This window comes from Podarcis erhardii, assembly GCF_964252035.2.
Source record: "Podarcis erhardii genome assembly, chromosome: 1".
NCBI lineage: Eukaryota > Metazoa > Chordata > Lepidosauria > Squamata > Lacertidae > Podarcis > Podarcis erhardii.
In genome coordinates this window covers 110,696,301-110,710,843 of record NC_138497.1, presented here as the reverse complement: position 1 = coordinate 110,710,843, position 14,543 = coordinate 110,696,301, and the positions used below count along the sequence as shown (strand labels likewise).

Genomic DNA, 14,543 nt, shown 5'->3' with positions numbered 1-14,543 from the left:
CCGGCATCGGGGCATCGTTCCGATGCCGGGCGGCGGGGGGAGACTTTCCCGCCCCGCCGCTCGGCTTCGGGACATCGTTCCGATGCCGGGCGGCGGGGGGAGACTTTCCCGCCTCGCCGCCCGGCTTCGGGGCATCGTTCCGATGCCGGGTGGCGGGGGGAGACTTTCCCGCCTCGCCGCCCGGCATTGGGGCATCGTTCCGATGCCAGGTGGCGGGGGGAGACTTTCCCGCCCCGCCGCTCGGCTTCGGGACATCGTTCCGATGCCGGGCGGCGGGGGGAGGCGTTCCCGCCTCGCCGCCCGGCATCGGGGCATCCTTCCGAAGCCCGGCGGCGGGAGGAGGTGTCCCCGCCCCGCCGCCAGGCTTCGGAGGAGGTCCGAGGACAGCGGGGAAGACGAGCTGCGCTTCCCCACTGTCCCGGAGATTTCCCTATGGGCTGTCATCTTGCGAAGCAAGCCCATAGGGAAATTCGTCTTGCGAAGCGCCTCCAAAACGGAAAACCCTTTCGTCTAGCGGGTTTTCCGTCTTGCGAGGCGTTCGTCTTGCGGGGCACCACTGTACTAATCCTTAATATTTAGGGTGGCTAGTCATCAGTTATGGCACCCAGCTAAAACCGGAATATTGCCAAGAAATGTAAGTAACTGTACCACTGCATACACACATACACCCACACCCTGATAACATGGATATAATTCTAGGCTCTGAGGGTCAGATGAAACAAGTTTCTGCCAAATACCTAACAAGGCAACACAGCATTATTAGAATAAGTGGAAGAAGTGGCAGGGAGTTTGGGCTCTGTTGAGATTCTTTATCTTACTTACTGCTGCTGCTGCTCAAACAGAGTATAGCAGACTTGCAAATAGTTCTGCAAAGCTGTTCCCATTAGTAGTAGCCCACGCCACTGCCTGGGTGGCCACATGAATGTTGTCCCACCCCCATATTCACACATCTCCCCACTTACGTGGGGGCTGCATTCCCAGGTACTGCATATATATTTGAAATTGTGTATTGTGGGGAACACACTCTTAAGAAGCCTGTAAACACCCCTTAAACCTCTGGAAACCCTTGAAGGTGTTGCAAAGGTTCCTGGGATTGCTAACTGTTTTCCCGCTCTTTTTGTGCCATTTCTGCCGTTTCCCCACTCTTTTCAGTCCGTTTTGCGCCTTTTTTTCCAGTTTAAATTGATTTGTTAAATTATTTCCTGGCGCCACGCATAAACATGGTTGCAAGCATAAGTGGAGAGACACCTGTACATTCTACCTGAATGTGGCAGCTTTAGATATCTCTTTGAGAAGAAAACCCTGATTACATATGGCTCAACAAATCCACCCAAGTACTAATCCTCTTGATGTTCTGAATGCCGTGGAAGACCCTCTGTTTATTATCGGGAGTAAAGCATTAAGAACACCGGGTGTTGCCTTTAGTCAGATTATTTCTCTAGCTATCACTATTATCATTCATTTCATTTCTATAGCACTTTATAGATTTAAAATCTCAGAGCAGTTTAGAACACATTAAAATATCAAATAAAACAACCCAGATAAAAACGTTACTGAAGAAACTCAAATATAAAGTGTAGCCCAGTTTTGTCTACTCTGGTGGTAACCACTGGTTCAGAGCCCAGGCAACTCTCTCTATTTGATCCTTTTAACTGGACCTGCCAGGAATGGAACCTGGGTCTTTCCGCATTCAAAGCATGTGATCTCCCACTGAGCTTTGGTTCTTCAGGGTATAAGCAGATGCTGTAAGGCCTTGTTTTCAGGCAAGGGCAACTACTGTTGTTCTTATTTTACAAGAGGGCTCATAAACAGGGTATAAAGGAAATGAAATCTAGGCCTTCTAACTAAATGTGGTGTGCATCTGTGAATGTTTCCTGAACCCTTCTAGTACTTTTGTTTTTTCTTTAACAGACTTTCTTCCCTGCACACCTGATATCCCTCTCAAATGAGATCAATGGAGCCATGAGCCACACACAAATACTGCAGGTGAGATGTTGATGTTTTAAAAATGGGACCGCTCAGCTGAGTGTGTCTGAAAATGTCAAGCATTGCCTTTGTTTGACAGAACAATAGGGCTGGCATGGCCCAGCACTGTTAAGAATGGCATGGTCCCTACCTGTTCCCCAAATTTAAGTGCTTTATAAAACAAACCTCCCTCTTCACCCTCACATTCTGTTCTACGGGGAGTTCTGGTTTAAGGATAGCCAGTGATGGCTGGTGCTCATTAGAAATGTTAAGACAGAAATCTGGATGACCATCAGTGAATGGTATCTTAGCCCATGACAGGCAGAGCCAACTAATTCTAACTTTCTCCTCATCCTCTTTCCTGCTATAAGGGGCAAGACTGAAACTAAGGAGGAGGGGGGAGCTGACATGTAGTACCGGTGGCATCGTGTGTGGGGGCACAAGGGCTGTTAGGGCGTGCAAGATTTCAACACCCAGTGCTACCTCAATAGAGTTGCATGCTTGCATCGCTGGGCTCTGTTGAAAATGGCTTCTCCATGTGAACCAGAAAGTGACCTATTCAGACAATGGAACGACTCTTTCCTTATCTCTGTGGCTGCAATCTCTTCTTGGATGACATGGATGCCATTAGACAGTTGAACGTGCATGCGTACTCCATCCATTTCCCTCCCACTCCCCTCTGAGCAGCCCCGGGCACTGGTAACCCACGCTATGCCACTGGGTAGTACCACCCTCATGACTGGTCTAAGTAAGGAGGCAGGCAGGTGTGGGCAGGCTGAGGTTGGTGGGGCAATGCAACATTCAGTCTTAACGGACCAGCCTCCACTGAATAGTTTTCACATTATTTCACCACTAGAAGTCATTTGAATAAGATATCCTGTTCCATGTGCCTGGCAATCTGATTGTTCTCACAGGTGGGCTCCCAGACAGGAGTTGTGAAACAGGTTATGAGATGCATACAGACTTGGTTCCTTAGAAAATATTTTTTTTTAAAAAAGTTATTACTTCTGTTAGCATCAGTTATTTACATGCTAAAGAACGGGGGCGGGGGGCTCTTGAAAAAGATGTACAGTGGTACCTTGGTTTTCGAACTTAATCCATTCCGGGAGTCCGTTCGACTTCCAAAACTGTTCAAAAACCAAGGCACAGCTTCCAATTGGCTGCAGTAACTTTGCACTCAAGTGGAAGCCACATTGGACATTCGGCTTCCGAAAAACGTCCACAAACCACAACACTCACTTCCGGGTTTTCGGCATTCAGGAGCTGATTTGGGAACCAAGATACCACTGTACTTTTTGCTGTGAAGTTCGGGTCTGCGTTTTTCCACAAAGGGGATATCAAAGGTAAGGTTGGCAAATGGTAGAGCTCAGTAAAACAAGTAAAATAATAACAATAGCAAAAGCCCTGCTCTGCAGGATCAAAACAGAGGCCCAGGTAGTCCAGCATCGAATTCTCACAGTGGCCAACAAGAAGCCTCTGAGAAGTCCACAAGCAGGACCTTAGTCATGCTGGCCACATGACCTGGAAGGTGTACGCCGGCTCCCTCGGCCAATAAAGCGAGATGAGCGCCACAACCCCAGAGTCTAATGGTCAGGGGTCCCTATACCTTTACCTTTACCATATCCTTAGTAACATTAGCAGCGTGCAAAGTGTTTTCAGAGTGTGTGGAAGCTCTGAGGTCCTTTAGCAAAAAGCTTAGCAATATAGGAAACCAAATTATGTGTTCCGTTTCAGTCAGATTAGCAGCTGAATTCCCACAGGCTTCTGAGAACTCACACTCCTCGCCTGTCGGCGCAGTCCGAAGCAATTCCAGAGCTCCCAAATATGCACAGGAAGGAGTAGCTGGATAAAGGTCTGTTCCTGTGGGATTCAAAATGGTATTTTTTTCCCTTTCAGATGTTTTTAAGTTCCAGTACATATCCTGAAATTCACAGTTATTTACATGCTAAAGAGCAAGGGAAAAAAACCTGGAAAAGGATGTACTTTTTGCTGCGAAGATCGGGTCTGTATTTTTCCACTAAGGGGACGTCAAAGGTAAGGTTGGCAAATGGTAGAGCTCAGTATGCATCATATTCTCTCCACAGTAAGGGATAATTTTGTCCTCCTTACGTCCTGTTGAAAAAGCCAAGCTCCCCCTCCCTCAGGTTTTGTTGATGCTGAAAAGAGAAGAAGACATTTATGGTGCAGGCAAGCATGGAGGTTTTGTTTGTTAATATTTGAATAAATGAAAGTGGTTTTTATAACTTGCAGAGTTAACTCGCAAAGTGAATTTTTAGCATGTCTCTTTTAAATAGGCTGCTAAACAACTGTAGGGCACTTAGTTGGCCAAGGCTGGCATAGGCATTACTCTGGTTTTAAGGCTGTAAGTTGCTTTGAGTTGCCATTGGCAAAAGAAAGTGACTAATAAATTCACAAGGGATAATAATAAATGGGTGTTGATCGAAATTTCTTCACTTCAGTAAAGTAAGTTGTTGCACCTTACATTGAAACACCTTTCTTTTATCATTTAGATGCTGACTTGGGGAATTATATACTTTACACCCTTTTGGTGTAAACAATTTAAGATGTCCGTAATAGTTTTATATTGCTCTTCCTTTTAGGAGCCAAGGCACCTGCAGCTTTTCAGTGAATTCAGCAGTAGTGACATATATGTGTCTTTGACAGGCAAAAAGATATCTGGAGTGCCAGTCAGCTATGGGTTCTGCTTTAAGGTAAATGCCTAACCGTTTTGATAATAAATAAAACATATTTATTTGTGGGGAGGGGGAGGATTTTTACTTCTGTTAAAAATTGGCACCAGGAAAAATAATATTGAAATTAAATTAATTTTTTTAAATGAAATTTTGATTATGAAATGGGAGAATTAGTGGCCTTTATTTCAACAGGTATTGCCTTCAAGATATGAATTAATGTTAAAACAATATGCTGTGGCCTTCTAGCCTCAGAAAGCAGGAGGAGCCAGAGACCTGAAACAACTTTATGCAGAAAGTGAACAAAATAGGACCTGCTGGGTGACAGCAATTCGGTTGCTTAAGGTAAATGGCCTCTTCTCCTATTAATTGTCTTCGCCAGTTATTTCTGTATACAAAATGCCTCATTCCTCTTTTACAGCCTCTGGGTAAAAATGGTATTTTCAGTCTCCTTAAGCTCTGTGTTTTCTGTTTTTACATACATACTTTTATACCCCACACTTGCCATCATAAATTTTATGTTTCCAGGGCAGCCGACAGTGTAGTAATAAACAATGAAAATAGAAAATGATCAAGCCTATAAACTAAGACAGCAGGCTAAACAGTGACAACCCATGTGAATAGACAGTAAAATAAAAACTTCTCTAAGTTAAACAGAGTAACCTTAGCGGTTCTTATACCTTATTAGCTGGAAAATTGTTATTCCGCCCCCTTTTGTGGTTGTGTATGAGTCTTAGTTATCCTTTAATAATTAAAGCATATAGACACGACAAATAAAATGTTTAGTAATGGTTATTATGAATAAAAGGTCTTGAAAGTAAGACCCTCTAACTTCAGTGGGGCTTGCTCCCTAGGAAATAATTTTAGGATTGCAGTCACTCAGGCTTACTTGCCAATACAGGTCAATTTTACAGTAATATTAAGAGGGAAGTTTAGAAATTATATCACATGCCATGCTAAACAGTCCCCCAATCCCCAGGGGAAATTTCCATGGGTTGCGTAGGAAATGGTGAATGTTCCAGGAAGGGGGGGAAAGGAACCAAACCTATATGGCTGGCTACTGTTGGAGGAGAATGCTGGCGTAGGTAGACAGTTTGGTCAGCTTTTCTGTTCTTAAATATTTTTTAAAACTCCCTGCAAAGGAGTGTCAGCATCCTTATCTTGGAAACAGAAAAGTAGCTACCTACTAACTACTTCAAAGCTTCTTTTTATTTTTAAAGGGGGTGGACAGATTGTGGGGAGAGGCAAAGTGTGATGGAAATTACCCACTTTGTGGTTGGCACAATTCACCAGTGAGTACTTTCTGATTGTTGATCTTGAAATCCACAAGACTGTAATAGCTCTTATCCTTCTTCTTTGTAGTATGGGATGCAGCTTTACCAGAATTACATGCACCCCTATCAAGGTAGAAGTGGGTGCATTTCTCTGAGCACACCTGTGGTAAGTACTTCTCAGCTCATATGAAGCAATACCGATCCACAAAACCTGGCCTGCTGCTTTCTCCCAGCCCCCATCCTGCCCCAGTTATCCACCAGGTTGTCCATAGTATTGCAAGAGTATTACATTATGCTGTAATTTGATCTCAGGGCATCCCATTACCTGCAAAGATTTATTTAGTTCATACTATTTTAATTCATAGTGTTTCTGTCAAAGATGTTAAAACTAACCGTAGCTCCCTGCTCCCCTTACATGAACCATGCACAGGATCCTATGGATGAACCTCAGTGAGATGCTTTCGTCCATTTTGATATGTGCCTGTATCTTAGCAGCTGCTGGAAAGAAGTATTTGGGTTGCTTCTATATAGAGTGCAATGCAAGCTCAACAAAAGGGGGGGGGGACAGTTCCTATATCTCTGAGCTAGACAAGCTTTGGGGGGGGCCAAGGCCCACATGTAGTGGTGGGTAAAGGGGGGTACAGTCACACACACACATACAAACACACACAAAAAACACACACAAAACCTCACACACACGTATAAACACGCACACACAAACTTTCCCACCTCTTGCACACAGATACAGTGTTTAACCTGCCTCACAGTGCTCCTGATGCCACCAAGATAGTTGTCTGCAGTGATTTTGGCTATACAGTGGTACCTCGGGTTACAGACGCTTCAGGTTACAGACGCGTCAGGTTACAGACTCCACTAACCCAGAAATAATTCCTCAGGTATTATTATTAACTTTGCTTCAGGATGAGAACAGAAATCGCGCAGCGGCGGTGGCAGCGGGAGGCCCCATTAGCTAAAGTGGTGCTTCAGGTTAAGAACAGTTTCAGGTTAAGAACAGACCTCCAGAACGAATTAAGTTCTTAACCCGAGGTACCACTGTATGGGGAGCACTGCTGTTGTCGGGTGAGATGTTTAATGTTTCCCAGTGGACAAAAGGCTACTCTCCCTGTGCCGAAATCAGTGGTGCCAGCTGGCTGATGATACCCCACCTGAAGTGATGGGACCTAGAGTGACCGAGAGCTACATCTAGCTCATGTGTTGCCCACCTGTGCCCTCTGTGGACCATCTCTCTATTCACTTAGTTACAGGGCTCAGAATAAGCTCTTAGAATCCATCACGTTCCAGCAAGAGATAGGGCAAGACCACTTAGCTGCCGGACGTAGATAATTCTTTTTACCACTTTTGCCATCATCCTAATACCATTTAAATAGGTGGTCCTCCTCAGATAGGCGTTTATTTCTTCTTTTGCTTCCCACTGTTGCAGGGGCTGTCAGAAAGTTATCTTGCCCATTTTTATATTAACTACCGTAAAATCCTCCCCGTAGATGTACGAGTAGAATTGTTATGGTGTCGAATAAGCAGAGAGCAGAGTGTAAACCCTCTTATATATATGAAATATCTTTTTTTCTGATCCTGATAGCTGGATAATCCCTCAGGACATATTTATTGCAATATATATACAGAACACTTTTGCCTTATTCTTAATATAGTTTCCAATTGGCTAATCAATAGATGCAAAGATTATTATTGCTCTGAGAGTGGTTCAGGGAGAAGCCAAATGCTGTTTTTAAATGGATTTTTTTTCCTTTTCCTTTTTGCAGAGAAGTGTTTCAGAGAATTCTCTAGTGGCCATGGACTTCACAGGACATAAATCCAGAGTGATTGAAAACCCCACAGAAGCCCTTTCAGTTGCAGTGGAAGAAGGATTAGCATGGCGGGTAGAAAAAAAGTTCATTACAATGTTTTTTTTCTGTTGGTTTTTTTCTTTCTTTCTTCTGAAATATTTACAATTTTCTTTCTTTCTTCCCATGTAGAAAAAAGGGTGTCTGCGACTTGGTGCTCACAGTAGTCCCAATACTCTGCAGAATGTGTCATCGAATATAGGTATGTACCATTCCAGAAGGTCTCATGGAATGCAACACTATCGTCATACACAAAAATGATCCTAGTAAGAACTTTCCCTCCCCTTTCTTCCTGATGCTTCAGCCATACACAGTTCACAACCGTGGTTTCACCATAAGATCTCTAGAGATGAGGCGCACCAACTAATTTTGCGACAAGGACTGGTAGATGGGTAAGAGTTCCAACTATTATTATTATTATTATTATTATTATTATTATTATTATTATAATAATAATATTAAAACTGGACTAACTGTTAACTGCTTGAGTAGTCAAATTGTTCCCATGGGTCGCAATGATAAAACGAAATCAGACATAACAGGCAGATGATACGCTAGTGGCTGCCTTGAAAGAATGTACAGGTGGTCCTAAATTTGGTGAGAGAGTTTGTGGCACCAGCTTGGATGTCACGACCTTTCTGGATACAATCGTACCTTGGAAGTCGAATGTAATCCATTCCAGAAGTCTCCGTTTGACTTCCAAAATGTTTGGAAATCAAATTGTGGCTTCCGATTGGCTGCAGGAAGCTCCTGCAGCCAATCGGAAGCCGTTCCGGATGTTCAGCTTCCGAAAATTGTTTGAAAACCAGCACACTCACATCCGGGTTTCGATTGCTCAGGAGCCGATTTGTTCGGGAGCCAAGGCATTTGAGATCCAAGGTACAACTGTATTTTGTGGTTTCCTAAATTTAGTGTCCTTGATCAGGACTCTATACTTCTGTTGATGCAGCCTAGAATAGCAACCCACCCTAACAGAACCACTGAGCCTCTCTTGACATGTTTGGCCCTGCCTCTGCGTTCCCATTATCTTGCTTGGCAAACAGTGGAATTGGGACCACAAAGTTGCTGAGATAACACATCGATCTTGGATAACAGGTGAATGTTTGGTTCGGGTTTCATTCTTTGGCCACTAGATGGAGTGCTGAAATACAGTGATCTTAAGAGAGGCTGAAAATGCATTTATTTATTGCTGTCACAGATTTGCCACTTAAGTAGGTAAAATAATGTCTCTTTGCCATGAACAAGTACTTATTTCTGCCCCTAAACTTTGATGCTTATTAGGAAAGCTACAAAACTTTAACAGCAACTCACTGCTGCCAGATTTTCAAAGTGCTTGATACTTGTTTCTTTTCCTTCACCTCCTAGTGTTTTCTTGGTACGGGATAGCCAGAGTAACCCCAAAACCTTTGTGCTGTCACTGAGCCATGGATTGAAAATAAAGCACTTTCAAATTGTACCCGTAAGTATAGCCAGCAAGTTTGTGGACCGGTAGTAAATTTTTTCTTCAATGGTTTTTATATTACTGCCAAAACGGTGGCATGCCTCTTGGTAATTCATTCTGTTTCTAATGGCTAAAACATGCTGCCTACAGTTTTCTGTGAAATAGTGATGGTTTGAGAATTAAAACCTCTCACACATGAAAATGGAATTCTAATGGAACTCCTTACGATAGTCTCTGCATTTTCTTAAATCCAAATGCGAGTGTGCGTATGTATGTACACAAACACACATTATTTTGAGTGTTATCTAGTTTTAAATTACGGTGTTTTGCACATTTTAATTAATTAATTAATGCAGTATTTTCCTTGTAAGATTTGTGAGTTTCCTTGTAAGATTTGTGTGTGTGTGTGTGTGTGTGTGTGAGAGAGAGAGAGAGAGACAGAGAGAGAGAGAGAGAGAATATGAATGTATTGTATATATGCTCTCTTTCAGATTATAGGCCTGTCGTTCTAGTTTTATTTTTCTCCCCATATGTTTTGAGTGTCCTAGGACTTGGTAGAATCTGTTGAGAGTCAAAAGGCAAGGACAACTTCCTTATATTTTATCAGAAAACGGGGCAGCGTTAGTAATAATAATAATAATAATAATAATAATAATAATAATAATAATTTATTATTTGTACCCCGCCCATCTGGCTGGGTTTCCCCAGCCACTCTGGGCGGCTTCCATAAAAACCAGAAATACACTAAAATATCACAGATTAAAAACTTCCCTGAACAGGGCTGCCTTAAGATGTCTTCTGAATGTCAGGTAGTTATTTATCGCTTTGACATCTGATGGGAGGGCGTTCCACAGGGCGGGTGCCACTACCGAGAAGGCCCTCTGCCTGGTTCCCTGTAGCTTTGCTTCTCGTAATGAGGGAACCGCCAGAAGGCCCTTGGCGCTGGACCTCAGCGTCCGGGCAGAACGATGGGGGTGGAGACGCTCCTTCAGGTATACTGGGCCGAGGCCGTTTAGGGCTTTAAAGGTCAACACCAGCACTTTGAATTGTGCTCGGAAACGTACTGGGAGCCAATGTAGGTCTTTCAAGACCGGTGTTATGTGGTCTCGGCGGCCGCCCCCAGTCACCAGTCTAGTTGCCGCATTCTGGATTAGTTGTAGTTTCCGAGTCACCTTCAAAGGTAGCCCCACGTAGAGCGCATTGCAGTAGTCTAAGCGGGAGATAACTAGAGCATGCACCACTCTGGCGAGACAGTCCGCGGGCAGGTAGGGTCTCAGCCTGCGTACCAGGTGGAGTTGGTAGACAGCTGCCCTGGATACAGAATTGACCTGCGCCTCCATGGACAGCTGTGAGTCCAAAATGACTCCCAGGCTGCGCACCTGGTCCTTCAGGGGCACAGTTACCCTATTCAGGACCAGGGAGTCCTCCACACCAGCCCGCCCCCTGTCCCCCAAAAACAGTACTTCTGTCTTGTCAGGATTCAACCTCAATCCATTAGCCACCATCCATCCTCCAACCGCCTCCAGGCACTCACACAGGACCTTCACCGCCTTCACTGGTTCTGATTTGAAAGAGAGGTAGAGCTGGGTATCATCTGCATATTGATGGACACCCAGTCCAAACCCCCTGAATGATCTCTCCCAGCGGCTTCATATAGATGTTAAAAAGCATGGGGGAGAGGACGGAACCCTGAGGCACCCCACAAGTGAGGGCCCATGGGTCTGAACACTCATCCCCCACCACCTCTCGCTCTCCAGGCTTCAGGAAGCTATCAGCAAGCCTGGGGAGCCCGTGAGATAGCAGCCTGCTGCCCGGAGCATTGGGCGTGCTGAAGCCGCGGCTGGGGGGGGGGATAATTTTTTTTCTTTATTCCCCCCCCCAAAAAAACCTAGGTGCGTCCTATGGGCCAGTGCGTCCTATAGGGCAAAAAATATGGTAGGTATAGTTAAGCAGCCGAGTTCTGCACCGTGAAAGGCTAGAATGGGCTACTGGAAAACATTTTTAAAGGGAAGGACACCCATGTGCTTCATTTGCTTTGCCCGATGCTCCTGTTGGACATGGGGATGGGCGAAATGGAGCTATCCAAGGAACGCAGGCCCAATTTTGCGGATGCTGGAAGTCTGCCCTGTGGCTTTTGAGACTTTGCTCATCCCTCCTAATATATTTTCAGCAATATCAGATCTCTGGATAAGCTTCCCGCATTGTGCCATTCTTCTGCCTGGCATATGCAAGGGCTTCCAGAGTTAAAGCAAAGCGTATTCAAATCTATCTCTTTGTTTTCAGATTTATGGCTTACCTTCTTGGTGAGAAAGGCAAATAATATTAACCAGTAGAACATCACAAAAACGAAGAAGCAAATCAGTGACAATGGGCAAAAACCTTCAAAGCAATATATATCCCCTTCCTTATTATTTGTCTTAGAACTGCAGCCTTTAAGTGATTAGCTCCCAGTGTTTGTTGAGAAGCTACGGCACATCACAGAAAAAGAGGGGCACATCTTCTTGTTGCCTTGGCAACACAAGGGTGTGCTTCCTTCCCCCTGCCCCCCCCCCGAATGGGCAAACGTTACTCAGTTTTGCAATGCCCCCTCCAAACTTTTTGCAACATGGAGATCCAACATCACAGCCTGAAAATGAGGCTCCAAAATGATGGGAGCTGATCTTTAGGTGTTGGAGAATCTAAAGTCCCAATCTACACTTGGTCTTGATGTTCTTAGTGGCAAATGAGTATCCACCTAACCATCATCGCAGAGGCTGGATGAATGAAATAAGGATGGCAGAGCACAATGGAAATTATTGTTGATGTGGTGTTTCCTCTTCTTGCAGTTGGAAGAGGAAGGCAAGCTGTTTTATACGCTGGATGATGGCCACACCAGATTTTCTGATCTCATTCAACTAGTGGAGTTCTACCAGCTCAATAAAGGCATCTTACCTTGCAAGTTAAAACATTACTGTGCCCGAATTGCATTTTAACCAAAATGTTAACACCTCACCAAAGCCTCGTAGGATAGAAAGGCTGAATGTTCCTCTTGACAAAGAAGTTTTGTAAATGAAGGGAGTAAACAAAAAGCCAGTGAATGTAAATTTCAGCTCGCAAAGAAGGATTTGTATTTACCATAGCAAAACAAAATCCAGTACTTTCGTGTTAGAGCTGGCTAATCAACAGTTGATCTTCCACAAAATGAATCTGAAGCTGAAATTGTAACGCTGCAATCCTAGGGAGTATTTTTCAAATGCCAATAAATGTCTTTTTCACTAGTTTCCTTTATCCCTTTCAAGGTGTGTCTCATTTTAAGGCAAATCCTTTTTACACAATTATTGTAAACCATAAAAAAGACGCACACATGGTGGTGGGGTGCAGTGAGACCAATCGGCATGTGGCACATTTTTTGCACTGTATTTTTGGATTCTGTTTCAAAGTTTGCCAGTTGAAACTTCAACAGATTTGGTAAATGGTGGGAGTAAAGTGAAAAAATTTTGGGCAGTAAACTGTTGCACAGTTCTTTTTTTTTTTTTTCATGGAGAGATCATGGGTGAACAGAAGCACGCATTTGTGGAAAGGGTGAGGAGTAATGACGTCGTCCAATGATGTTCTTTGTTGGGGCACCCACTGCTGCTGGTGTGAATAATAGTGTGACATGCTGGTACAGTGGTACCTCAGGTTTACATACGCTTCAGGTTACATACGCTTCAGGTTACACACCCCGCTAACCCAGAAATATTACCTTGGGTTAAGAACTTTGCTTCAGGATGAGAACAGAAATCGTGTTCCAGCGGCATGGCAGCAGCAGGAGGCCCCATTAGCTAAAGTGGTGCTTCAGGTTAAGAACAGTTTCAGGTTAAGAATGGACCTCCAGAATGAATTAAGTACTTAACCCGAGGCACCACTGTATATTGCTCAAAAAGCCACAGGTCCATAACACAACAAGTACTTCAGCGTGAAAAGAACGTTAGCAAATGGGACAGAAGCACTGGTATTATAATCAGGGAAACTTAATGCAATATTCCCCACTTCTTTTTTGTTTCTGAAACATCTGGAGGCACTCTCTCTTTTCCTTCAGCCCTGCGCTATCATTCCCTCTCTTTCCCCCTCCCTGGCCTAGCTCAACTCCTTGTTGCTGGAGATTTCTCTGAAGCCACCAAGACAGGACATAACAGATATATTTAAATACGCACGCAAGCTTTCAGAGGTTAAACACTTGATGGTCTGTGCATAATCAATGTGTACGGTAGACCAATTATGATAGCTTTAATGAAATGCATGAATATTTAAAACTTAATGGATCTGACTTTGTAGTCGGCCTTACAGCCCTTTCTTAAGACATATGAACCAATGGTAAATGTTGGCCTCAGGAGGGCAGCAGCGTGCTATGGAATTTGTAGAAGGCGCCATTGTTTTCCTGTCAGCTCCCAGAAACAGCTGTGGCTTCCTGGTCTCTGCGCACCTTCCGAAAACCCAGCGCTTTTTCTCCCTATAAATTATTCACTTGTTCTGTACCAATTAGTTCTACCAGTTGCAAGGTTTGTTATCAAGTTAAGCTTCAAGACAGAACCTGAATTCAATGAACGATTAAATATTTATTAACGCAGATGATTAAATATGCAGATACTCTGTGAAGCTTGTTCTTGGAACCATTCTATTACCTTTTTCAAAAAATACTAATGATTTGTATAATTAATTTTTTTATATATTAAGTGTGTGCGGGGGAGCCTGAAAGATTTTATAAAAGCAGAACTGAGAGAGTTTTCAGGGGGTCAGAGGGTTGCAGGACATCAAAAGGAAGACTGTGAAATGCTAGGAAGGTGGGGATCCTATTCAAGACTCCAAAGTTAATGACATATATATATATATATGAGAGAATGATGGTTCTCAGATGAGCCCCTTGGGAAGCTTTCCCTATGATCGGTGCTAATTGTTCCACTGTTTAGCAATTTTTGAAGACGGCTCAGTTCATTCCATCGAAATTCATACTTCAGAGAGGCAAGAAAGAGAGAGAGATACACTTACATACCTAACAGTACCTACAACTCTAACTGTGTATCTTTTTTTCTGTCACCACCTTAGCTTTTAGGAGTAGAAGAATAGTTCTGGGGGATACCAGTCTTAACGGGAGTTCTTGGAGTGATACAATTTTTAAAAACATGTTAGGAATCCTGTAACACTGCCATATTCTTCTGATCCGTCACAGGTCTTACAAGTTCCATGCTTCGTCTGTCTTGGCAGCTACACCTTCTCATCTCAGAATAAGGTAGAACTATAAGTCTAGTCCTAAGAAAATAAGAATATTTCTTATCAGATCTCGAGGGGAGGGGGA

At 43.7% G+C, this 14,543-nt stretch overlaps 1 protein-coding gene across 4 annotated transcripts in view; it reads left to right on the top strand.

Moving 5' to 3' along the window:
- Positions 1–12,486, top strand: part of GRB14 (growth factor receptor bound protein 14) — a 50,289-nt gene extending 37,803 nt beyond the window's left edge. For 3 of the 4 annotated variants that reach the window (XM_081872226.1, XM_081872225.1, XM_081872228.1), the window contains 10 exons: positions 1,912–1,986; positions 3,862–3,999; positions 4,566–4,676; positions 4,905–5,000; positions 6,018–6,095; positions 7,708–7,824; positions 7,921–7,990; positions 8,093–8,180; positions 9,154–9,247; positions 12,055–12,486. In XM_081872226.1, coding sequence (XP_081728352.1) covers positions 1,912–1,986; positions 3,862–3,999; positions 4,566–4,676; positions 4,905–5,000; positions 6,018–6,095; positions 7,708–7,824; positions 7,921–7,990; positions 8,093–8,180; positions 9,154–9,247; positions 12,055–12,201 — 1,014 coding nt within the window. In that variant the 3' untranslated portion in view covers positions 12,202–12,486. The remainder of the gene's footprint in view (positions 1–1,911; positions 1,987–3,861; positions 4,000–4,565; positions 4,677–4,904; positions 5,001–6,017; positions 6,096–7,707; positions 7,825–7,920; positions 7,991–8,092; positions 8,181–9,153; positions 9,248–12,054) is intronic. The other variant, XM_081872227.1, reaches the window with a different exon arrangement.
- The last annotated feature ends 2,057 nt before the right edge of the window (positions 12,487–14,543 follow it).